Consider the following 25,171-nt stretch of genomic DNA (forward strand, 5'->3'; position numbering starts at 1 on the left):
ACATTGTTCTTTTGTCCTTATTATTCAGTATCCTCCCTCATTGTAAGGGAGATACTTGAAAAATTATTATAGGAAATAACAAGAGATAATAAAAACTTAATTGGGGGTGGGGCATAATTTGTTTGCTATTTTTATTCAGCTCTGGTTATTTAAACAAAAACATGAGTGGTGTCAGAATACCTGACCCAACAAAGAACAGTGAACTCATCTCTCCTGAGATGGAGAGCAAGAAAAAAAGGAGAGAGGAGGTTGGGTGTTTGGACATAGGTGGGAGCTGAGAGAAACAAGGGCACATGGGACTAGAGAGAAAGTGTGGGAGTCAATCTGCACTTTGGCTTCTCCGAGCATCAGGTTTATGTGATTGTTAAGTGTTCAGTGTTTTTCCTGGGGTTTCCATGCTGTCACAAAGACCCCTGTGAGGCCAGCTTATGTACTTAGCAGTAAAACCCTGCAGTGTAAGTAGAATGGGAGCTCAGTGGAATTAGATGCTGCTTCCGGCTGTCTGGTCTATTTGTGCCATGAGGGAAAACCAAAATTGTCTGATCATGTGGAGCTGTATTCAGTATGATACACCAAGACTTTTCAGAATATGGTAGTTTTTAATTAAAGAAAGAGGTATCACATTGCTCTCAGTTATTGGTTACATATTGGCTGGTACAGAGACAAGATCTTTATTTAGCATAAATGAGCTATTGTGCAGTTACATTTCATTGCTATTGTTACATAAGCATAAGCATTTGCTTTACTGTTCAAGATGAACTTTCACAGATGTGTGCTTTTGTTTGTATATTTGCTGATAAGAAAATTCATTTTCCAAGATATGTGGGAGAAAAGCAGAATCTCAAAGAGAAAACAAAGTGCTATATCAAAGAGAAGAACTCAGTGCCACACACTACCAGCACCGAGTAATAGACTTTGCACACCTATAGTAAAAGCTGACGAAGCTTATGGCTTGTGCATAGCCATCCACATAGCAAATGTACATTCATAAACCCCCTCCTGGTGGAGAGTATTGTTTTGTTTCATTCAAGTGTGAACTTCAAGGATTGACATGCAGTGAGAGAGATGGTGTCTGTCCGCCGCTAAAAGTTCTAAGCTTGCAAGCAGGTACATCCAAAGGTGGAAGTTCAAACCAGCAGCACCTTTGTACATCATATACATGTGGCAGATGGAAAATTTGTAAACCTCATATTTTTTGCATTTTTGGGGTGACCTTGTAATAAAACAGCTATGGAAGACAGATAAATCATAGTGACATATATCAAATTACACTTAGAAGTATGTTATTATTTTGATGACAACAAAAATCAATCAAACTTTAGTAAGTTCTAATACAATTCCTCATTATGTATCATACGGTACATGTATTTTGTATTAGGGTGTGCTATGTTAGATTATGTGTTGTAAAACATACGTTCTGCTTATGTTTCGTATAAAATGACACGTGGTGCGCAAACGTCATGTTGCTCCTATGTTCCAACCAAGTATAATGAAGTCACGGGAGAGATGGAATCCTCCTCTGGTTTAGTTCAACCAAAGACCTGTTAAAGAGCCTGACAACTGCTCATTCAACCTAACCACCAATGTGTGCTCTTAAGTCAGTGTCTTGCTCCTTGTCCCTGAGCACTTTTGACAAGTGGCTTGGGCTCAATAAGAAGAAAGGGACATTCCAAGGCACTTGATTCTTTTCACTTCCTGCGGTGAGAAACAGAAGAAATAATGTTCTTTTGCTAACGCCCTTTGTTCCAGGGTACAAAAGCACTAAACGTTGTGATATGATTCTAAATTGCTACTCATCAAGTTTTCAAACAGATACTTATTTTGGTATAACAAAGTTACACTTGTACATATTTCATGATTTTTGTGACATTAGATGAAAGGGTGTGCAGATTGTAGCTCTATGGAGTTGGAGTTGAAGAATAATAAATTAGGTATATTCAATTAGTAACACAAAATGAAAAAGATGCTTAACACAGAAGGCAAGTCACTAAACCTGAAAAGGCAAGAAACCTTTGAACTACGACAAAGTGAGATTATCACAACACAGACAACAAAAAGAAACAAAAAGTGAAAGTTGCTCTCATATCCACAACACATTCATTGCAATGTATCAGAAAATTAGAATATTTTTCCAGATTGTAACTAACAAAATCATCTACAACTAAAACAAATGTGATTGAATGTACATGGTCATACGTAGTCTGTGTTTTACAAATCCACCAAAACTTCTTAGTGGTCTCTGGGAATCTCTGGTTGCCACTGGTTGCCATGAAGTTGTAAAATGCCCTGTAAAACCTCCAACCAGACTTTGTAGCAGAAGAGGTACTGTTCCTGGAAGAAAAGAGACAAAGGGTTTGTCTAGCTTGTTCACTTTTAAAGCTTGAACCTTTAACTTGCACCTCTCTGTTGGCACTGACCTTGGTCTGAATCAAGCCATGCCGCTGCAGCCTCATCCTCTTCACTATGTCACTCACGTTTATCTGAAAACAACAAAAAGATGTGAGATGAAAGAACAATATGTGTGTGAGCTAATCTAGAGAATAGTCGGAGCATACATTTATCTAAATTTGATTTGAATAACTACTCATAAATAGTCACAGCCTTGAGTTATGAGTTCAATGCGAAAAGTAGTCAAGGTAAATTAAACAATAGATCAATAGAAATGACAAAGAAGCTTGAACATACAGGCAAATCATTCTCGATGAGGTTGAGGATGATGTCGGTGCAGATGAGTACTCCTGTTCGTCCGATGCCGGCGCTGCAGTGCACAGTGACGGGCCCCTTGCGATGCACTGCTCTCAGGTAGCGGATGAAGCGAACCAGTTGCTCTGAGCAGTGTGGCACACCGTGATCAGGCCAGTGTGTGAACTTCAGATGATGGACAAAATGCATGTCACCGGTCTGAAATAACAAGTTAAAAAAAAATTCATTCAGCTGCAGTTTTTGCATTTGATATACGTGAGATCTGATGAAATAATAGTGTCTATGTTGCTCAACAGGTGCACGTCCTTCATGACTCACCTCAGTCTCTACCATGCGGATGACCTTAATGTGGAAGTTCTCCAGGTACTGCAGGTTATCCAGGTGAAGTTTGTACATGCCAGTGTCCAGAGGCACACCAAGCTTCTCTGGCCAGTACTTCTGACATTTCACTCTTCCTCTTTCTACTTCTTGGGTCATCATGGCAATCACATCAGATTTGTTTTCCCAGATCATTTGCCAGAAGGCTGCCACTGTGGTGATCAGAGGACCCTGGCAGGAGATGTAGAAGAACTCTTCAGGGCCAACCTGCATGCGGATGTAGCTGGCGTTGATGTAGTCCTGGTTATCTCCAATGGCTACGCGGGTTTTGTCATCTATCAGAGGAAAAGGTATGTAGATGTGAAGGTATTAAAAACCACAAGGCAGGTGGAAACCAGAGGAGAGGTGACATCTTGTGTTAAAAGTCATATTGCGGGGTCACAACAGGGAACAACATAATTACATCATGGCCAAAATTTCTACAAGGCAATTTATTTGGGAACCACTGCCTTACATTTTACTGTAACTGTACTGCAGTGGTTCCCCAACTTTTTCTGCAGGGCCTCCCTTTCGTAGATAATATTTATTTTGCATAATCTAGGTTTGATTGTCTGATTCTCTGAGTTTCCACTGATTTATTTCAATCTGATTATGGTATTTACATGATGTTTCATTGGTTGCCTTAATAAGGGCATCGTCCAAATGTTAATATTCTAAGTACTTGTAAAGGTGCTGACTAAGGAGAAGAATAAGACTTACAGGGTAAAATGTCTCTGTAACGGTTCTTGTCCCTGTTCTCGGGGGCTTTTCCCACCAGGCAGTTGTCGGAAGGCTTCAGGTGCTCCAGGGCCTGATTGAACAACAAAAACCAAACCACCATCACACAAAATCAATCATTTGGTAGGTAAGCAGATACATTGCAGTATTTTTCATAGTTTCGTTAAACTTCAGTGCTCTTCCCTATCCCCTTGGAATACTTGAGCAACTTAAATAGGGCAAGTACAAAAACTGCAAATGAGAAAGTTGCAAAGTTGCTAAAAAATTTAAATTTTTTTTTGTTTTTTTCCTTAGATTTATTAGTTCACCTTGAGATCCTCATTGTTTTCTTCGATGCAAAGTCCACACAAATAGCTCATTGTAGGCAGATTATCTTTGGCGGTACCAGAGCACCAAATGCCGAAGAAATCTTTATAAAATTTAAAAAATATAAAACTTCCCAAGTAAAAAAATTGTCCAAATTCAGATTTCACTGAACTGAAAAAAATAACTGTGCTAAGCAAAGTGTGTTAGTCTGTGTCACAGCTCATGGCAAAGTCAAAAAGTCAAACAGCCGTATTCTGTCACAAAGAGACACGTTCTCCCTGCAGCCACGAGTTTGTCTGAAACTATGACTAACAAGAAAGCAGCTGATCCACTGAAGACATTTCTAGCGTGGAATAACAGTCTGCTGTCAGATCAATGATGTCTCTTAAGATTGAATGAAGTGAGCAGGCCAGTTTGCTTTGCACTTGGATGAACCAGCAGGTGTTAGTGGGAGGAGGTTGGAGATAGTGAGGAATCTTACATTTGTTAAAAACTTGAGTTGAATCATCAAGATTTGGCACTTTTGACACAGCAACACAACTTAAGATACAAAACAAGACAAAAACTACTACTCTAATTTTTCTAAAATGTGATGATTTGGGATGATACAAAAATTGGTTTTGTTATCATCCCAAATGTATAAAAATGGGAAATACTACAATAACATTTACCGTTATGAAAGTGACTGACAGCTTGGTGTACATATTCCTTATTCTATTATTATTTGTACTACACACACATACCATAAACTCTTTTACCAGTTCCTGCTGATCCAATTGATGCTGCAGAATCTGGATCAGGGCTTTGACTCTGGAGCCTGAATACTGGCTGGTCTTAGCAGGATTAATGAGAGCTAAGCTGGCCAACTCCTCCTCTGAAACTATGGGTGGGCCTGGAGAGAAATGGACATGGAGGTGAAGAAGATATCAAAGTAGCCTATATAAGCAGATCAGATCAGATGTTCAACTATGACACATTGGGACTAGTTACCTGTTGCAGGCGAGGTCAGTTCTTGCCCTTTGGTGTCAAAGACATCATCTTCTTCTTCAGTGCTCCAACCATCTGACTGAGTGTTCCAGGCGTCCTTGCAGGTTTGGTCCAAAAGTTTGGTCACAGTTAGTTTCCTGGGGAAGTCAGGGGTGAAACCAGACCATTTTTACTCTTCGGTAGGTAGGGTTGGAAATCATGCAAGGCTGAATTTCCTTTCCACCTAAAATGCAGTATAGACAAGAGGCTAAAGGATCTATGCATGTCTGTCATACTATATATGATATTGCACTACACACCCCCTAACTAAAGCCCTTAAGGCGTATATCATAGCACTGGCAAAATACATGTTCCCATGGCATGTGTTTATTTCTTGCTCTTTGCTGCTATCTTGTGGTGAAAGATGGAACACTTTCAGAGGGAAGGAAGGGAAGGAAAGAGGGGAAATGGCTGACAAAGTAAAAGGATAGTAGTTGAGGAATCTACCTGTCAGAAGCTCCATGCAACATGTCAGTGACACTGAGGGATGGGCAGCAAGCTTGGTGAGAGGGAGTGCTGTTACCGCTCTCCTAGTCAACAGAAAAGATGCCAAATGAGCCAACAGGTAGGAACTAGGAGACAGCAGATGTTTGGGCTATACTTGAATGTGAATGTGTGGGTATGATATGGATGTCACCTGTTTAATTGTGTCCTTCTCTGTTACAGCAGTCAATTGTTGAGAGGGATGAGGTGCTGAGGTAAGGATGACACTTTCTTCTTTAAACACTGGGTCTGGTGCTGCCTCTAGATTTACAAGAGCAATGTGATGTCTCAGTGCAGTTCTATTATTCTGTTTTAAGTATTTTTCCAATGTGGTATGGATAGGATTACTTGAGTTCTCCTTAACATGTACCTGGTGGGTGGTCCACTGGTTTATCAATGAGGACATCGACATGCTGTGAGCAGCAGGATTCCGGGTTGGACACAACCACTAGCTGGTCAGCAAAAGCAGTTTGAGCAGACATGTTGGGCACTGCAGGTGATTCAGCGTAGGATATTGGGAGTGTGTCTCTGCAGATGGTGAGCTGCACAGTCCCTTCAATCTTACGTAAGATATCCACCACTTTACTGTGGCTCAGCCCAGACACGATTACACTGTTCACCTGTGGAAACACAATAAGGATCAGGGTTTTCAACATGTCCAGGTCAAATTCTGGAAGTATTGCAGATGCGCTGTGATGGATTGTTACCTCTAATAAAATATCTCCAACTTTTAGTCGGCCATCCTGCTCAGCCAGTCCCCCACAGCAGATATCCCTCACTCTGAGCATGCTACCATTGGTTCCCCCAACCAAAGCAAAACCTAAACCACCTCCTTCTGGTTTTGTAAATTCTACTTGCATGATGCAACTCTGATGAAGCAGACAAGGATTCAAGGGAGAGAGCCAGAGAAAGAAAGAATGTGAGGGAATCGGTAGCAAACATTTGAAAAGGTAGAAGGAAGGAGGAAGGATGACGGAGACAGACTGTAAGGAATGGATTCCCTTTTTAGTGCATGTGTGTATGTGTATGTGTATGTGTATGTGTATGTGTATGTGTATGTGTATGTGGATATGTGCGTGTGTGTGTGCGTGTGTGTGTGTGCGTGTGTGTGTGCGTGTGCGTGTGCGTGTGTAATGGATAATGCATTTCACGCACTTGTCCCCCTCATAGTCACAGCAGAACAGATAAGGGTTATTCAGGAAATAGGAGAAAATGGTATTACATCACACACACACACACACACACACACAGACGACAAAGTATGAACACAGTAAACACAACTTACATAAGGAGAAAAACATACAAATTCTGAAACTTACATCTTGCTCTGAAGTGAGAGAATGACATCTGAATTGACCAGCAGTCCTACAAACAACTTTATCTGGAAAAAAAGAGAATACAAAAATGATGTATTAGATCCAAACATTCACCAATCCAGTCCTCCTATGACAACAGTCCAGAAGTCTTTTCAGATGGGCCTTGTCCACCGTCCCTTACCTGCATGCACAGTCACCAGGCAACTGAGCTACCTGCGCTATAGCCCTCTGTCTGTATGGCAGTGTGTGTGTGTGTGTGTGTGTGTGTGTGTGTGTGTGTGTGTGTGTGTGTGTGTTGTGTTGTGTTGTGTTGTGTTGTGTTGAATGCTGACAGATCCTGGGCTCTCACTGCAGGATTAATAATTAGCGAGCCTTTGGCGAGTCTTTGGCCCTCCACTGGCATATTGGACTGCAAGGCTGTAGGCACACACGCACACACACACACATGCACAGAGCTGCAAATAGAGCTTTGTTTTAGTCTTTAGCTCTGAATTTAGACAAGGGGACCACAAGTAAACTAACCCATTTTAGCGCTAATAGAAAGAGGTGATGAAAAGTAAAGAGGAGATGGACGGAGGAGGAACAGGCAGAAAGGAAGAAAATATACCAACCATCCTCAGAAGGCAAGATTTTCTCTGGAGCGCCTGGATCTTCAAAACGATCCAAAGACTTCCTGTCCTTTTTCCAATCAAAGAGACCTGCAAAAAGAATATTTGTTTAGCGATCAAGGGCTCAGTGGAAGCAATATATGTACTCGAGGATAAACAATTGTGGTTGCCATGCAGTCCATCAGTGCATATAACAACCAAACTTCACGTTTAAGTGAACTGGGACTAACTGATGTAATAACTCTCATTACTCTCTTACCATTCCATTTTGCCTTGGGAGTCACTGGCTGGTCGTCTCTGCGATATGTGACAAAAACAGAACAGAAACACTCAAAGCAAGCTCTCCAAATGGTATACAAAATCAAAAACAACCCAGAGGGAAATCTAAGAGTTGTCAGTTATCCATGCATGGGGGCAGTCAGAGAATCGTCAGTGATTCATTGATTATTGATTGTCCTCCTTTCTCTCATACACGGAATGTGTGGACTGCACTTAACCTGAACATGCAGTTTCGAACCTAGCCCAAACCCCAAAGCACAAACCTGAGGATTCTGAGTTTGACTTTACGAGGAGCGTTCTCACAGGCTTTAACCGCGTCCTCCAGGGTCATTCCCAAGGTGCACCTGCCACAGATGTAAAGGATCTTGTCATTGGGTTGGACGCTGCCCTCTTCGCTGGCCGGGGAACCTGGTACCACCTCTAGACAGTATATTCCCTGCCATTTGCTGCCAATGCCACCCGTCAGCTTTATGCCTGAAGAGGGAACACACAGAAAAAATCAAACGATGCAAACAACAAAGTTTCCATACTGACTGGTGTGTTAAGTATGAAGTCCCACCAAGCTGCCCTGAAGGTGTCTTGTGCAGGACTATATCAGGCAAGCTGTCGCATGGAGGTGGAGCCACCAAGTTGGTAACTGCCCTCCCTAGGGTCATACTCAGTCTCCTTGGAGATGACCTGAGAATTGTCATGGCAACATCATCTGCCACATGGGTGACATGATGCCCATTTACCTGAAGACATGGGACAGATACAGTAGAATCATGAGCAACACATTTACCAGTTCCATACACCAAGATGATGTTAAATGTCAGGAATGTCATAGGTGCATGTGTGTGTACCGTGATGAGTCTGTCTCCTGCTCTCAGTCGTCCATCTGCCTTGGCAGGATTTTCCAGGATTTCCTGTATGTAGTAGCAGTTATCAATTTTGCTTCGAGAGATGGTGAACCCAAAGCTTCCACTTCTGGACTTGGTCAGAAACACAGTCAGCTCAAACTCTTTAACTAATCCCTGCAGGAAGGAAACATGTTTTGTATAGGTTCTGTATATATACAGAACCTATTCTTAAAGCGATAGTATGACGTAGTAACGGCAAAAGAGTGAACCATGAGAACAAACATCACAAACTTGCCTTTCTGCGACTCTCCTCCTCCTCCTCGTCTACATCATCATCATCATCATAATGCTTGTATTCCTTTTCTTTCGTCTGTTGTTGTTCCTCTATCTGTGGTGTGCGGCTCTGGACTGCGGGAGGTAGTATTGTGGATGCAAAGGTTGGGGAAGGGGGATTGGTACAGGGAGCCACAGAGGAAATCTGCGCTGTAATGGGAGTCAGAGGCGGAGGAGGACTCTGGGGTGGAGGCATAGCAGGGTGGCAGTTCACGGAGAGGGTACTGTACTGACTTGGAGGTAGCCCTTGCTGAATAGTATTGGCTATAGGTGGCTGAGTTGTGAGTGGCTGAGATGGGTGTAACAAGGGGCAAGTAGTAAAGGTGTCACAGGAAAGGCTGAGGGGCAAGACCGCAGTAGTGGTCATGTGACAAATGATGTTTTGGTTCTTTGTGCTGGAGGTACAGCCCATGGAGGTGCTGTTGGAGGTTTGACAGCTGGGATTGGTTGTTAGGGTGTGAGGAGTTGTGGAAGGAACTTTGTGATGAGGCTCCAAGGTGGAGCTAATGGTCAAGTACTCTTCATCGGCCACGATAGTCAGGCCATTTCCCATGAGGCAGTAGGTCACACTTCCATCAGCCTCCTCTCTGACTCCACTATAAGACAACACATTAAGCACAAATCAGTTTTGCTTTGTTACTATCATTGTTTTTTGTTGTTAAAATGGGTCTTAGGTCACATTCATTTTAACAAATAGATAATCATTGTGTCTGCATCTATGTGGCATATTACCTGGCATAAAGAGAGCTTGAAGCAGTCTTTGGAAATATATCTGTGAGCATCACAGCCGAACCTGATGTCTTTGTAACATCCTGGCCCAAATCCTTGGTCTCCTCTTTTTCTTCTAGTTCCTTTAGCTCCTCTGGTTTCCCCATTATTGGTAGTGAATCTGGTGGAGCTGGTGAAGAGTTAGAGGCAGGTAATCTAGGCAATCCTTGGGAGGCACCTGTGGCTGGTGAGGGTGATGATGGAGGTGAAGTAAGCGAGGACAGTGCATGAAGATGAGTTGGAGGAATTTGGTTTGCTGGTATGTCACTGTCCAGAATCTCCTGCCTCTCAAGGAACACAGGGAGGTCTTGACTTTTCTCCACTGTGTTCATCAGTTGTTCGTCCAGGGAAGAGTCCCTTTTCTTTACGGCCATATTGATGATATCTTGACTCTTAAGAAGCTGGCTGTAATCCTCCCCTAGTCGGATGTCCAGAGAGTGTGACCGAACTTCACGGAGTACAGGACTCTACAAGTGAGACAGGAGGTGAGATGGTTTTCTCTGTATAGATCTGTCTCACACACATTTTTACTTGTCAGCACAGGTGCAACTAATAACATTTGTAATGGCTATATTTTTATTGTGTATGCTGGTTACCTGACACAACAAATTTCACAGAGCCATTACTGATGTTCACCTGGGTTTTTTGCTTTGATTTGCTGACTTGTAAGAGTTTTGTGTTTCAGCAAAGGTTGTGTCTTGTGCAGTTATGTCTGTGTGAGCTCACCAGTGTGTTGTTAACTATGTCATACAGTACTTCAGCAGACGGTCTGCAGATCAGCAGATGAACTTCAGATGGAACGCTACGTAGCAGGAACAAAACCCTCTGAAACAGCACAGAATGAATGGTATGTTGTAAGGGAGAAGCAAGCTCCATCTGTACATAGTAATAGTATGCTGATATCCTTATTCCCACAGTAACACTTCAGTACTACAGTACAAATATGTGCAAATATTTGTTTCTGCTGAGATAGGGATTGACTACATGATTGTTTTTCACTTTACCTGGTAGGAGAGGTCCTTGACTGGCTCTTTGTTAATGGAGAGAATGACATCTCCCACATGCAGGAGGCCGCTCTCCAGCGCTGGCTGGCCTGGAAACAGACGCTTGATGCGGACCACGCTGCCATGATCTGTTCTTGAGTCCAGCTGAGAGATGTGAAAGCTGAATCCCAGACCAGATAAGTTCTTCTTCAGTACGACCGCATACGTGTTTTCTAGAAATGTGAAAAAGTGGAATCTCTTTAGGATCAAACAAGGACAATAGCTAAAGATTCATTGACTGATCATTCCCAACAAGTGGCCAGATTTACTGATTAAGAAGAGAAGAGTGTTTTGATGTTATCATTTTAAGGGTAAAAGTCTTTGGCCCCAAGGAAATTCAACTACAGTCATTTAGATAATTCAGTGACTCAGAAATTCTACCACATTTTCTTTTACGTATATGATCATGGGAACTTTAATAATAGAAAATAGAAAATATTAGTGTAGTACATCTGATCTAATCCAGTAGCAGAGGAATTTTAAGGAGAAATATACCTTAAGGAGGATTATTTCTTAATTTGTTAGATTTTACCCAAAACAATTTAAGGATTTAAATGTGGATGATTGCCACCTTCTATGTTATACAGATAAACAGGTATAGAGAATGAATGGATGAAATTTACAGTAAAGAACTACTGACTTTGGTAGACAGGATGCTGTCCCTTTAACTATCCTTAAGCTGTGAACAAGCAGCTTTGACTTTTCAGGGCAAACAGACTCAGGGTTGAGGCAGCATAAAGACCTGGATAACTACTGTATGTCAGCAAGCACAATGTAGCTGTCAGATGACTCACACACATCTCCAGGCCGTGTGTGTATGTGTGAGTGTGTCTGTCTGCCTGTCACTGTGTATCTTTGTTTTTGTGAGAGTGTATTTTTCTCTTTTTCTCTCCCTTCCCACCATCGGTCACAAAGCTGTAGTCCTTGACTTTGCCACTCAAGGTTGTTTCCATGGAGACTTCAGCCCTGGGGGACTGTATATGTGCTGGACTAGGGACTGAAGGGGGGCAGGGTGATTCAGATCTGGGCTCAAACATTATTGTTGGCTCCCTTTCCAAAAGCAGGCTCACCACCTATGGGACAATTACACAATAAAATACGATAGACGATAAAACAAACAGCAGTGAGACACAAAGCAACATAAGCATTATTATTAGAAAAGGCGACAGCAAAGTCAGAAGCTTGGGACTAGCTGGGTTATGTAACATTATTCAGGTAATTTATATTTATTAAATCAATAAAACAGATTACAAAATTACCAAAATTGAGCATAGATGCCACTGATAACTGTAAGTGACAGTGTGCGTGTGTGTGTTACCTCCCCAGTTCGCTTCAGGCAGTCAACAGCTCGTTGGTGAGTCACACTCCTCATGTTGGACCCGTCAACTTGCAGCAGTCTGTCACCTGTCAAATAGAACATAAACGGCTTGTGTGTCAGGGGGTGGAAGTGTGTGTGTGTGTGTGTGTGCGTGTGTGTGTGTGTGCTCTCTCTCATTATATACAGTAAGTTAATGTTGGCATGTCTGGTGTAAAGGAACGTTTTGATTGTAAACACATAAGAGCATGTAAGTTGGTAGCTGATGAACTGATTTACCAATCTGAATGCGCCGATCTTGCTCTGCAGCACCTCCAGGCACCAGACTCTTGATGTAGATGCCTCCATATCGTACACTGGTGTTTATTCCTCCCTTTTGGTAAGAATGAAAACATCATGTGTCCATCATTTGTGGAGAGGGAGGTTATTTTATTATTATTATACATTATAGTATATTTTGAGGCAGACCCAGATAATAGTTTCAAAGTTGTTCAGTGGCTCGGTAAGGCAAAAATGAAGACTATACAATACAAACGGTAGTGTAACAATACTCACTGCGACACTGATGCCAAGACTGCCTTTGGTTTTCTTCAGGTCCACTACAAACTGCTCCCCAGTTTTCAGACTTAGAACAGATGGAGACCTGGAACACATATCCTAAAGAAGGATCAAGGAAGAGGAAACATAAGATAGAGAATGTTGTAAAAGGAGAAAGGACAACAGAAGGAAGACATGCAGTCAAAACAATGATGACAACTCTATCAAGGTTCATTTTATGACCACATTAATCTAAGCTTCTAATCCATTTAACAACTGGCTACCTCTTAACTGTAATGTTCCTTGTCTCCATGGAACCAAAGTCACTACTCTCTATGCATCACTGGTTTGAGGGATGGTTCTAACCTTGGCGTCATGTATTCGCACTACAGGAATGTGAAGCCTCCTGTTTTGTTTCGGAGAGGCCATATTGGACAGAACCATTGCCTCCTCCAGTTCCATCATGGTGGGATGGAACTCTGTGCCAGTCAGGGTGGTCTGCGAGCCAAAGCCCCTTTCCAATGTCAAACCTAGAGTACTTTGACTCAGGAAACTCTTACTGTCCTTCAGGAGATCTGGTGACAACACAACAAGGTTAGATCAAAGAGCCGTTGCATTATGTTAGTTATTATCTGCAATACTCCTAAATACACGGATGAGAGGGTGAGAAGAACATCATACGTTTAGGCTGAGACACAATGAGCTCCACCTCATCAGGGCTCGACTGTAAGATGGCGACCGCGTCACTGAAGGTCACCCCTTCCAAACTAATCTTATTGAGGGAGATCAGACGTCCACCTTCCAATCAAACAAAAACATAATTAAAAATCACAAAACACTATACGAGGCAGGTTCCTTAAAATGAATGAATCTGTTCTATTCAACCCATTTTACCCCCAATCCTCTAAAAGCTGACATAGTTTAAATTAAGGCTAATGGACACTGGTGCTGCTCTGTACCTGGTTTGATTCGTCCGTCTTTGTCTGCTGGGCCATCAGGCACAATGGAAGCTACAAAAATCCCAAGATCAAGTTTACCTGTGTTATCCTCTCCCACTATGACAAAGCCTGAAATGACAGGAGAGGAGGGCCAAAAGAAACGTTTGCTGCCTACGAATCAGATATGTGTGCTTATGAATTTTTCCATGAAGCTCTGCAATTAATGCTTCTTTAACAAACTTACCAAAGCCTAATTTGGTGTCTTTCTTTAAGGTCACACAGACGATTTCTCTTTCCTGTGGGGTTCTAGTTGGGGTGTCAACTACAAAGCACAGCATTTGCACAGAATTTAACATTTAAACAGAATCAAATATGCTTAGACAGGCAGCTTGTGTAGATTTTTGTACAGAAGACAAAAAGGCAGAAAGCAATGATGTCATATTTACCTCTTATGGAAGACGACCCCTCAGTGTCCTGCTTTTGCATCGACACAGAGGACATCCTCCTCGCAGTCATGCTACAAAAGACATGCACAACCAAGTTCAGCAAAATCTGAAATATGTTTAGAATATGGCAATGTTCTTTGGATTCGACTTCACTAATCATACAGGCCTACCTCCAAGACTCCTTTGACTCTCTGACGTCTCCTGTTTCGTGCAGTTCCTTGTTCACCTCTCTGCATATCTCCCTCCTCAACTCTCTCTGATGGCGAAGCCGTGCCTCTAACTTGGAAGTCAGGTCGTCGCAGGATTTTGAAAGGGAATCTTGCTGAGCAGCAGACAAACCCACGTGGTTCAACATGCCCTCTGAGCACGACAGCGGCTTCATGTTCAAGTTACGACAGTGGTAAACTGACATGTATTTCTCTAAGTTGTCATCTGGGGAGAAAAATAGAAATATCTATTTTGTTATTCTTCACTCTAACCTTTGTGTGTTAAACTTGTGAAATTAGTGAGAGATTGGCAGTGCTATGGAAAATGACCCTCTACCTCTACCTTAGATCAATAAAATAAATTTGAAGTTACATATCACATTCATTTTATTGGTTGAATCAAAGGGATCTCAATTTAAACTTTTCATTGAGAAAAAACACCGATTAATACCTCAAATAAATGAATGAATCATTAACTGGCAAATCAGAATTGAAAAGGTACAAAGGTTTTCCCACCTGGTACCATGCTGTGGTTCAGCTGCCGCGACGTCATCTCACTATGGAACTTGTGCTGTGCCGAGCAGAGGTTGAGGAGGTACTGAGCTATTTTAGAGCTCTCGGTTACAAAGGTGTATTTCTTTCCGCTGGGCCCGCCACACTCTATGATCACTTTACGCCGCTGGGAGACAGACACAACAACATGATGAATCAAAACAAAGTAAGCGGTACAGTTTGTGTCTGGTACGGTGGAAGCTGTCTGAAAGGCCTGTTTTTACCCCAGTGGATATGGAGTTGGTCTCCCTCCAGAGGAAACGCCTGGTGATGGTCCGGACATGATTCCTCATCTCATACACGATCATTCCTTTGGCACAGACTCCCAAAACAAACTCTCTCTTCTCTCTTTCCACACGATGGAACATAACCCCGTACTCTGGTAACTGCTGGGCAATCTGATATGATGCACACATACACAATAGTAAAAGGGTGTGTGTGTGTGTGTGTGTGTGTGTGTGTGTGTGTGTGTGTGTGTGTGTGTGTGTGTGTGTGTTTTTGTGTGACCTTTTTTTGCTATTTAACTGATATTTATATTGCGTGGAATCCCAACAGGGTGGAACGCAGTTATAGATAATTTTCCATATTTTCAAAACTGACAAAAAGAAATTCCATTAGAAAAAGGATATAATTGGCTGAACTCTTTTCTATTTGTGTGTGTGTGAGATAATGTGTGTACCTTCAGGTATTCTGTCTCTGCCTCTTCAGGAAGCATCTGGGCATGACCTGCGTGTAACCTTGGTAACTCCTCTCTTATACTTGGCAGGGCCAGCTTCTCCAGCATCCTCTTGGACACATAATGCTCCGGCTGGTAGTAATTCTTACCATACAACTAAAGCAGATACCACAAAAGGAATCAAATGATGCTGATATCTAAACACGTCACGAGAACAGTGTATTTAGTGTCATAATTACCTCTGGCATGTAATCACCACACTCAGCTTGCAGAGCAAGAGCGGCCAGGAACAAGCCTGTGTCCTCATTACAGTAAATCCTGTCCTCTAAGATGTCCTTACGCAGCTGTAAGTAGTACTGGTGACGTGTCATTCTGTGCCTTAAACACAGGAAATGAGATGAAAGAATAAGTGGCAAACTGACAAATCTATGTAGAGATTTTCTTGTATGAAACTAAAACCCTGGCACTCACAAAACGAAGTAGATGTCATCAACAAAATATTTGACTCGAAGAAACAACAAGAAGGCGTCTGTGTCCCCTTTTCTCCAACTGTCAGGAGCAACTTTGGAGATTTTAGTCTCATGTTCCAAAAAGAAATATTCATCATCTGCAGAATGACAAAAAATAAACATAAAGACATTTATAACAATTTTCTCAGACATAAGAGACATTTAGACTGTATCCCCAAAATCTATTTTTAATAATGTTTTTGTTTTTCTCAGGCTCCCCAATGTATGTCACAGAAACAAACAAGTAGACAAGAAAATATTTTTAGAAATTATTTTGTTAGAAGCAATTCAATGTTATTGTATGCTGGAATATTTAGGATGGAGCGAGTTCAGTATAATTAGGATAAGTTAGGATAATTTTGGTTATCAGGCAGCAAAAAAACAAAGTCAGATGTTATGTCTTTGTCCAGTCTTACCATCTAGGAAGGCGAGGCCGAAGTAGAAGTGTTCCACCAGGTTAGTGTGAGCCACCACCATGTCAAACACATCTCTGGCTTTGGACTTGATGTCACAGCGAACCATCACATACTGACCATTAGGTAGATTCACAGTCACTTCTCTCTGAGATGCTGATGATCTGCCTTTTTTATACTGTGGAACATACGCACACACACAGACACGCAATTATACATACAATTATATTAAGTGTAGGATGGAAGGGAAACACAGGAGTTCAAATAGTGAACTAAAAAGTGCAGTTTGCAGAATAGAGGACATTGAGAGTGTTATGATTCTGTGTTTTGTTGTTTTTGTGTTATTTCCTGTTTTTTGTACTATTTTCTGTGGTTGTGTATTTGACCTTACTGCCCTTGTGTCTGTGTACAGAGCACACCAGTGTTCCTGCTCTGTCCTGGTTATGTTCCCTGGTTCCCATCTGTTTCTCTTTGTTCCTCTGTGTACCTTGTAACCTTGTTAGTCTGCCTTCACCCTCGTATTTTGTGTTTCTTGGTGTTTAGTTAGCGTTTTGCTTTCTGCTCTGCCTCTCAGATTATTTTCAGTTATCAATCTGTCCATTTAGGAGCAAAGAAGCTGGCCCGATACCGGTCCTGCTGCTGGGTCAATGCCCTTCTACAGCCTTGCCCAGATCTCCTTGTGTAGCAGCTGGTCTCCTGGTATCTCCTCCATTCTCTTGAGACTGTGTTGGGATGTGCCACCCTGGAGCAGCTGAACTACTCTGCAAACTGATTGGACTGCAGGTACTGACTCATCTATGGCCACCGCATGCTAAACAATTCATTCCTTTTTGGGGGGTTGTCTTGCTTTTGACTCTCTATTGAACCTGTTATCACTTTCATTTGGACCAAAGCAGGGGAAAGCGATTCAGAATCACTTGTCCTTCATAAATGGACATATTGCTATCCCTGAAGTTTAACTGACTTGGTGTTATAATGTGATGATTAAGTCTTCCCTTAATGTTTTTGAGCCGTGTATATAGAAACAAGGAATACGCCTATAACCTAATTCCAAAAAAGTTGAGTCAAGAGCAGTGATTTGAAGAAAAAAAAGACTCAACTATACTAATACAAGCTCATTTATGATTCAAACTCAACTTTGTTTTTGAAATAAACAGTAATTCTAAATTTGATGCCAACAACATGTTCCAAAAGAGTTTGGATACATTTCAACACACACAGTTGATTGGTTTTGCAAATCAAACTTAGAATATTACAAAGAACTTACCACAATAGATCCTGGAAGCTCAAGAAAAACTGTTGGCTCATCTGGCATTCTGAAGAACTCAGGACCCAAACCCTGGCAAGTCAGATATTTACAACATACATTCAGAGCAGTAACACAGACAGCAGAGTATCTGACCTGAGTTAGCAGCTCACTCTGACTGAATGGGATCATTTTGATCTTGCCTCCCATTTGGTTCAAGTATATTACGATCAATCTGATGTAGTGTGTCTCACATGTTTCTCCTGTGTATTACCCAGTAAGTACTTTTCTTAAGCTCACTTTATCTACTTGGAAAATGATAGCATTAACCCCCCAGAGGGTTAATGGTATCATTGTAGCTTTGACTTGTGACGTTATAAGTGTCTTTAGCAACATAACACCCTGCTTCAATAGAGTATTGTTGTGACTGCTGCCCCTAGTGGTGTTAGAATTTATACAGTTAGTAATTCATTTGTTTCCACTATCGATTATGGAAATTGTTTAAGATGTCTCTAATGCAGATACATCTCAAACACAGTCGTGCAGAAAATAAAAGCTTCGCATCGCCATCTAAAATTCATTCTGGCCACTGAAGAGTGGATATAAATTGGATCTTACCTTAGCTTTCTTCTGGCTCAGACTGATGGAGGACTCACTGAAGGTGATGGAAGGACTGTGAGATCTAGCTGTCTTGGGAGAGATATCATTGTGGGGCCCCCTGCCCACCCAACTGCAGCTGCTGTCTCTGTGACGAACCCCACGAGGGAGTCTGAAGGAGAGATGATGAGGGTTGGAAAGGTAGATTGCTTAAGAAATTTGTAGAGATGTAGGAAAAGTGATATTTACAGTATACACCGACTACAAAGAAGCAGAGCCAAATGGATGCTTATTTGTGTATGCGTGTGAACAGAAAGTGCATGTACTATCTACCTGTCCAAAGCAACTGGGTACAAAGGTGTAGGGGAGCTCCTGGGCCTCTGTCTCCAATGTCTCTGTGGTAAACTTCCTAAAAACAGACAGGAAAAAAAGAACTGTCAGTGTAACAACACTGTCACAGATGACAGAGTATCCAGGACCTGAACATGGACAGGAAATACATTAGAAATTTTGATGATAGATAATATTTTGAGTCTAGATGCTGCAAGAATTTAGTAACAGTATAGTAAGAAAAATATATATATCACCAAAATAGTTGATATTTTGAGAATTTTAGTGCAGTGTGTCCCAATTTACAGGAGCTCAGGGAAAATAGCTTGGAGACACAATGATTTTTACTTATTTATGTATTATATATCATATACTATTTGTTTTAGAAAGTGAAGAGGGCAAGGAATCTAAGCTTTGGCAATGGATGTTGTGCTGAAAGAAATGTGTAGGGAGTTTGAACTTATATATCCAATTGGAGTTATATTAATCATCAATTCTATAACTTGTTTCACGATAAGTAAATATAATAAACAATTAACCCCTCCAGGACCCATTCTGGCCTCACTCAATCTCAAATGAATGAAGCCACGTCTGTGTAGCCTTCTCAAACCTCATCCTACATTTGCTTTTCTCTGCGTCATAAAGGTACCTGACTTTGAGTCAGAGTCTGTTGAGTATCTTCTTCCTTCAGCTGCACAAACTTCATTGAAGTCTGCAAATGGCCCTCTCTTCCCTGTCAAAGATAAGAAATGATGGTGACAGCAAAGTTTGATGCCGTCTCAACTTTTATGGAGACAATGAAAGGTTTGGACTCTCATAGGAGTGTCCAAAACCTTTCCTGCGCTTGATTCAGGTGAAATGATTGAAGTACACTTTTTTGTAATGGGATGTAGACTGAGACTGTATATACACACACTGGAGGTCTTTGGTGCAGTTGCAGAATAGAAAAATAATAGAAGCTTCCATATAAAATAAATCCACCCCCAACCAAATGGCGACAGTGGAAGAGAGAAATTAATACATTTCATTCTGTTGCTTTCAGAGGTTTGGACCAAATATGAACAGATTATTGTTTTGAAAGCCTTAAGCACACTCTTGTTGATTATTGCAATACGATACTGAAAACATATACGATACAGCAGTATTTAAAATGAACGTTGAATAGTAAGGCACCTATTGTCTGTACTGAGTCCTTAGGGGCACAGAGGTTTAGATTTACTAGGAAATAGATGCATGCTCACCATGTAGCCTCTCTCTTATCATCTGACTCCTGCCACTCAGTGGGACGGTGCTGTCAGGCACAGAGCCTTGGCCCATCTGGAGGAAAGAAAAGTATTACTAGAGTTGGACTGTTGTTAACATTATTTTGGAAGTCACAAATAAGTGTCATATCTTGGTAATGAAGTTCCAAGTCAAGACAGGCAAGAGACAAGCCAAGCAACATTAAATGTGTCAGATTACCATAATATTTTAGTCTCTCTCTGCCTTTCGTTTTAAAACTGTGTGACCTTCTTGACTATAAAATTGCATATACACATAATAAATTACTATAAGAATGAAGTGCTAAAATATGTTCATTGATGTAAAAACCCAGATACAATAAGAGAAAGATAATCTAAAGGAAAGAATCTGCACATTAAATCAATACTAATACATTCACTCCAAAACTGTATACATTCAAGGGTGAAATTTGAGGATCATGAAATATAAGCACTTGTGTCCCTGCGTTATTGTTAGTAGTAGTAGTAGTGCTGGTGTTGTAGTGTCTGTAGTGTCATCATTGAGTATTCTAATTTGTGTCCAAACAGGGAAAGATGCAGATTTATACTCACTGATTCATGGAAAACCTCCTCCACCAGCTGTTTGATCACTTTAGCAAGTGGAGGCAGGACGGAGGTTTTATTCTGGGATTCGCAGGCTTCCAGAACAGAACTGAGGTTGACCCTGCGGTGGGCCAGGTCCTCACACATGCTCAGGAGGAGGCTGTTTAGATTGTCACTCAGCTGGACAGGCTGCAGTAATGAGAGTGTCAACATAAACACCAAAGTGAAGCATGTTGACTGGGGGGTATTGATGATACACAGTAAACAGGCCTGTATCAGCAGATCCTACCTGATTCTGGGGGAGTTGGAAATCAACTGACCAGTACAGAGTCATACCCAGTGAATACACCAACATCTGTGTGATAGATGTTCCCAGTTAGAGACAGTAACGTAACACACACTCAAACACACACACACACCAATCTAAGAGGCTGGGATCACTTTTGCATCTTAACATCATTTGTCAACTTAATATGAGCTGTGAGTCTTTCATTAGCTCTCGTGTGATTGGATGTTCAGGATGTTCAGGATGTTAGCACTGACCCTCTCTATGGCAGGTTTGGTTGAGCTTGCACGGCCCTGTAGCATCTCCGGAGCGATGAAGGTGGATACCTCATCTGATAGGCCACAGTTCTTAAATGCTAAGGTACCAGTGGCTGACAACAGCAAGGAGGCGGGGCTTATGATATTGCACATATTGTTATGACCTGGGGAAAAAAAAAGTCCTCAATATTAATTATGCTGCTGATTCAGGGTGAGGGCAGAAACTCTTGTTGGATTTAAAATGTGTACATTGCATTTGTATTGCTAAATGTGTTTTTGTTTGTAAATTACCCTTATCAGACACATCCACCAGAGACTCTGCAGTACCCAGCAGCAGAGACCAGACCTCCTCCTCCAGCAGAGGTCCCCCTCGAGCCTCCAATACTTCAGCTAAATTAACAAAGGTGCTGCTCATCCTACACACATTCCAAATGCACACCTACGGATATATGCACATAAAGGACAAAACAATATAGTGAATACATCAGGATAGACAAATGCAAGTCATGCATGCAGAACGTGTCCTAGTCAAGTCTAGTGGGTCTGTTCATTTAGATTCAACTATTTTTTACCTTCCCAAGGAGAGGATGTTTTTGCTTCTGTGTCTGTCTCATAAAGGTTATCAGTGGGGCTTTAAAGCTGTGTGTAGAGGTGGGTTTGGGCTGAGGAACAACTGATTTTCATCCCATTTTCAGGCTGATCTGGCTGATCTTTTGTGCATGATACTGCTAATACATCAACATTCACAGTAAAATCCTCAGTTTCCAATGATAGCTTATCAGCTGGTGACATCTGGTTTGGATAAGGATCTTGATCTGGATTGATTCCTATTAATATGTCTCAAGATAACATGAAATCATACAAGTTGCTATGGTTTTGTTTTCAAGGTCAAGGAATAAGATGGTAATAGTTATTTTATCATCACCAATGTGTCTTTTGTTTATGTGCTTGTAATTGTCCTTCAAAGTCAGTACATGATTAAAATAACATCATATATTTGTAATTATAAAAGTAGCTGTGATCTGGTACAAGGATCCAGTTCTGGGACACTGATTCTCTTGCCAAAACATACATTTTTAAATACTATTTTCAAGCCATTCTTTGAAATTGTCCATCAAGGTAATATCAGTCAAGCTCAATCCTACTGGTGTTAAGGTAACTTCTTTTTTCCCCCACCTAACTTTTTTCATATATAGAATCATCTTGAAGTGCCAGATAGTGATAATAACAAATGACTACCACCATTATGTACCGCAGATGATGCTGATTCAACAATTGAATACCCAGTTAACTCTAAAGTACCTATAGTCAGTAAAAGGAACAATTGTAAATTAGGGGATCAGCCATTATGGATCTCTGTTTCTCCGATAGCTCACAAATGATTGATGACTGAACTGTGGCGTTAGATGTTAGAGGGAGGTTATCAAGGTCATGGGAAGAAGTTGGTGTTGATTACTTTTGTTATTTCTATATCTTCAGTGAGAGATGGATCATGCACTCTCAGTATGACACACTGTTCATGTCTCACCATTCATAACAAGCCACTAAACTCTAAACTGAACAATTGCAAGTCAAAGGCGTTGTTGGTGCTGGTGCCAAAGCTTTAAACCGTTCTTCTAAAATACTCCCTCTTCTACTTTCATTATGTATGTTTACTGTCAAAGGTATTTCGGATTCAGTGACATTTATTTGAGACGGGTCTACCTGGAAAAGAACAACTGGGATTAGATTAATTGAGTCTGTTAGTCTAACTGCCTCTGCCTCTTTCAGCTCTTCCCGCTGTGTAATAGGCTTTACTCTGACCTATAGAGCTGATCAGACGGAGGTGGACTTCCTATTGTGCCATGATGTCATGTCAGACAGTGACATACATGTACAGAGATGAACAGAGCCATTTAAAGTTGACAAGCTTGAGGGGAAAAAAAGAGCATTAATACTGATATATAGTTTTACAATTAGACTTGTGTTTGGGAAGTCAAAATATCTGTTCTGGAAAAAGTCCATCACAATCAAATTCATTGAGTTCTTCAATTTGAAGTTCCTTTTAGAAGTGAACTAGAGTGCACTAATGACAAACTGATGACACGTTTGTTTCTGAAACTTCAATAGCTTGCAATGTCCAGCCTCATGAAGGTAAGTTCTGTTTGACAAAGATTATTTTGAGTTGCACAAACAGAAACAAATGAAGTGACTTGGTGGTGGAGTAAACTGAGGGAAATGCCATCAATCATCTATCAACCTGTGTATGTGATTGATGTGGTTCTTGGTTATTGTCACCCTGTGGGCTGCTTGTTGTTAATGTTTGACTCCTTCACACCCTGAGCAGGGAGTCACATCTACCTGTTTGGTTGGACTTATCACTCATCACCATGTAGCCTACCTGAGTTTGATGTAGTAAGGAAATCTCTGTGTTATCTCACAAAATATGTCAAACAGAAACAGAAAGGAACTTTTACCATCAGTATAAATCACATCCAGTCTCATTGTATTCCTTATATCACAGCATGCTTACTGGATCAATAACATGGCATCGTTATTATTCTAGATAATAACTGTGTGTCACTTCAAACCCAGTGTTCTAAGCTCTATAGAGGCATATGTTCCGTAAACCAAGCTGCTTTGCTCCATCATCTCTGTTAGAACTTCCAAATGAAAAGCTTTCACCTGGACACCATCCACCATCTGTGGGCCCTGATTTGATCAGTCGACAACTTATTACAGCATGTGTTCATTAGCCAACAACTCCATGACTTAGCCACAGACAGGGATGAAGCTATGTGGTGTACCCACACTGAAGGGATCTGGGATAGTAACACTTATTTAGGAACTATATAGGTCTCTAAACGCAATCGCACAATGACAATCAATTTTCTTGTTTACCAAACGTACAAACAAACCTTCCACAGTCACCACAACGTCTCCAGTTTAAAGGGCCCGTCTAACGATGACACATCTCAGCAAGGCCTGAACACCGACAGCAGTATATAATGTATGTTTTGACTCTTAAAGGTGAATCCCACTTTAGATGTGATCATAGTGCGGATAAGGAGTTTTGATCGGGGGAAATCTTGAGAAAATGATGAGGACAAACGGGTGAAATCATAAAAGATGCAGGCATCAAACAGTCACGCAGCGTTATAGGAAGAGCATCAAGAATAGCTGGTTACCTGGTAACATATGTAATCCGTCCGTGTTCCCTCTCTCTCTCTCTCTCTCTCTCTCTCTCTTCCTCCACTACGGCTGTAATCTAATCCCGCAGATCATCGCAGTGCTGTTTTGATGTCCTGTGCTCCGCTTCATGCAGGTAACTGAGCATGGAAACCATCAGCTACCCGGCGGCCCCATTCATCTGATCTCCTGCCAACAACAACGCTGAAGAGAGGAAACTTTTCACCGTTAGTGCCCGCTGCTATTCCGAGCTCAACCGCCTTTAAACACCTAATTGGATTAAACTCGCAGTTTGACAGCGACAGGTCAGATCCATCGATAGCCGGTGGTGGGGGTGAGATCAGCTGTACACACCGTGTTGAACTAATCCGTGTGATGACACCCAAAGGTGCAGTGTGATGGTGGTGGTGTGGATACCGGGTGGTATATAGGTGAGCTACAGAAGGATCCCTGAGAAGGACGAAACGAGTCCGGTCACGGGAGCCCTGTAGCTGTCGTAGTGCCGCTCCCCCCCTCTCCCTCCCTCCCTCCCTCCCCCCCTCCCCACAATGATCGTAGCGCTGCGGACTCTCTTGGATCTCGGGGGTGAGACACAGCAGATCAGGCGCGTTGTGTTGGTGCGGGAGAGTCGTTGTTGGGACGTTTGATCCGGGCTGCTGCTCCGCGGCGCTGCTCCCTCTGCGGGCCTATCTGCGTAGGTAGCGGGGGACACTATCATCATCCATGGGGGCTGTCAGGGGGGGAGAACTGGAACAACTCGGCGCCAATTTAAAGTATATTCCCATTTCTTTTACCTCATGTCCTCATTCGGTCCCATGCTGTCGCTGCTCAGTGGACATCTTCACTTTGTAGCCGCGGTGCTGATGCTTGAACTCGGACTCGGGACTTCTGCAGAGCCTGTTCACATCACAATGCGAAACCACGAAGATCCCAAATACCACACAGGACACAGCTATATGCTACACCTCTCTCTCACACACACGCACACGCGCACACACACAATAAATAGCTCACTAAATACTGCCTGAATGATATTAACATGTATGTCGCTGTGAGGTTCACCTTGAAAAAAG

General features: G+C 41.8%; 1 protein-coding gene across 1 annotated transcript; it reads right to left on the bottom strand.

Moving 5' to 3' along the window:
* Window positions 1-2,182: 2,182 nt before the first annotated feature.
* On the bottom strand, window positions 2,183-21,345 carry ptpn20 (protein tyrosine phosphatase non-receptor type 20). The gene is made up of 46 exons (XM_076166045.1): window positions 21,222-21,345; window positions 20,931-21,094; window positions 20,677-20,742; window positions 20,397-20,576; window positions 19,806-19,881; window positions 19,214-19,297; window positions 18,568-18,643; window positions 18,256-18,406; window positions 17,659-17,730; window positions 16,395-16,569; window positions 15,941-16,076; window positions 15,709-15,847; window positions 15,473-15,625; window positions 15,018-15,191; window positions 14,758-14,920; window positions 14,206-14,467; window positions 14,036-14,106; window positions 13,834-13,911; window positions 13,611-13,718; window positions 13,333-13,449; window positions 13,018-13,226; window positions 12,670-12,771; window positions 12,394-12,487; window positions 12,118-12,203; window positions 11,701-11,872; window positions 10,761-10,972; window positions 10,483-10,581; window positions 9,721-10,223; window positions 8,951-9,584; window positions 8,659-8,829; window positions 8,376-8,550; window positions 8,080-8,290; window positions 7,797-7,834; window positions 7,541-7,627; window positions 6,933-6,994; window positions 6,321-6,482; window positions 5,984-6,233; window positions 5,768-5,874; window positions 5,578-5,660; window positions 5,095-5,228; window positions 4,848-4,996; window positions 3,781-3,871; window positions 3,022-3,356; window positions 2,686-2,901; window positions 2,418-2,480; window positions 2,183-2,331 (listed from the first exon to the last, which is right to left on the bottom strand). The coding sequence occupies exons 1-46, from the start codon at window positions 21,343-21,345 to the stop codon at window positions 2,230-2,232; spliced, it is 7,116 nt and encodes a 2,371-aa protein (XP_076022160.1). The 3' UTR covers window positions 2,183-2,229.
* Window positions 21,346-25,171: the final 3,826 nt, after the last annotated feature.

This window comes from Genypterus blacodes, unplaced genomic scaffold (genome assembly GCF_046128005.1).
Source record: "Genypterus blacodes isolate CSIRO-AG114 ecotype Tasmania unplaced genomic scaffold, CSIRO-AGI_Gbla_v1 ptg000012l_1, whole genome shotgun sequence".
Lineage (NCBI taxonomy): Eukaryota > Metazoa > Chordata > Actinopteri > Ophidiiformes > Ophidiidae > Genypterus > Genypterus blacodes.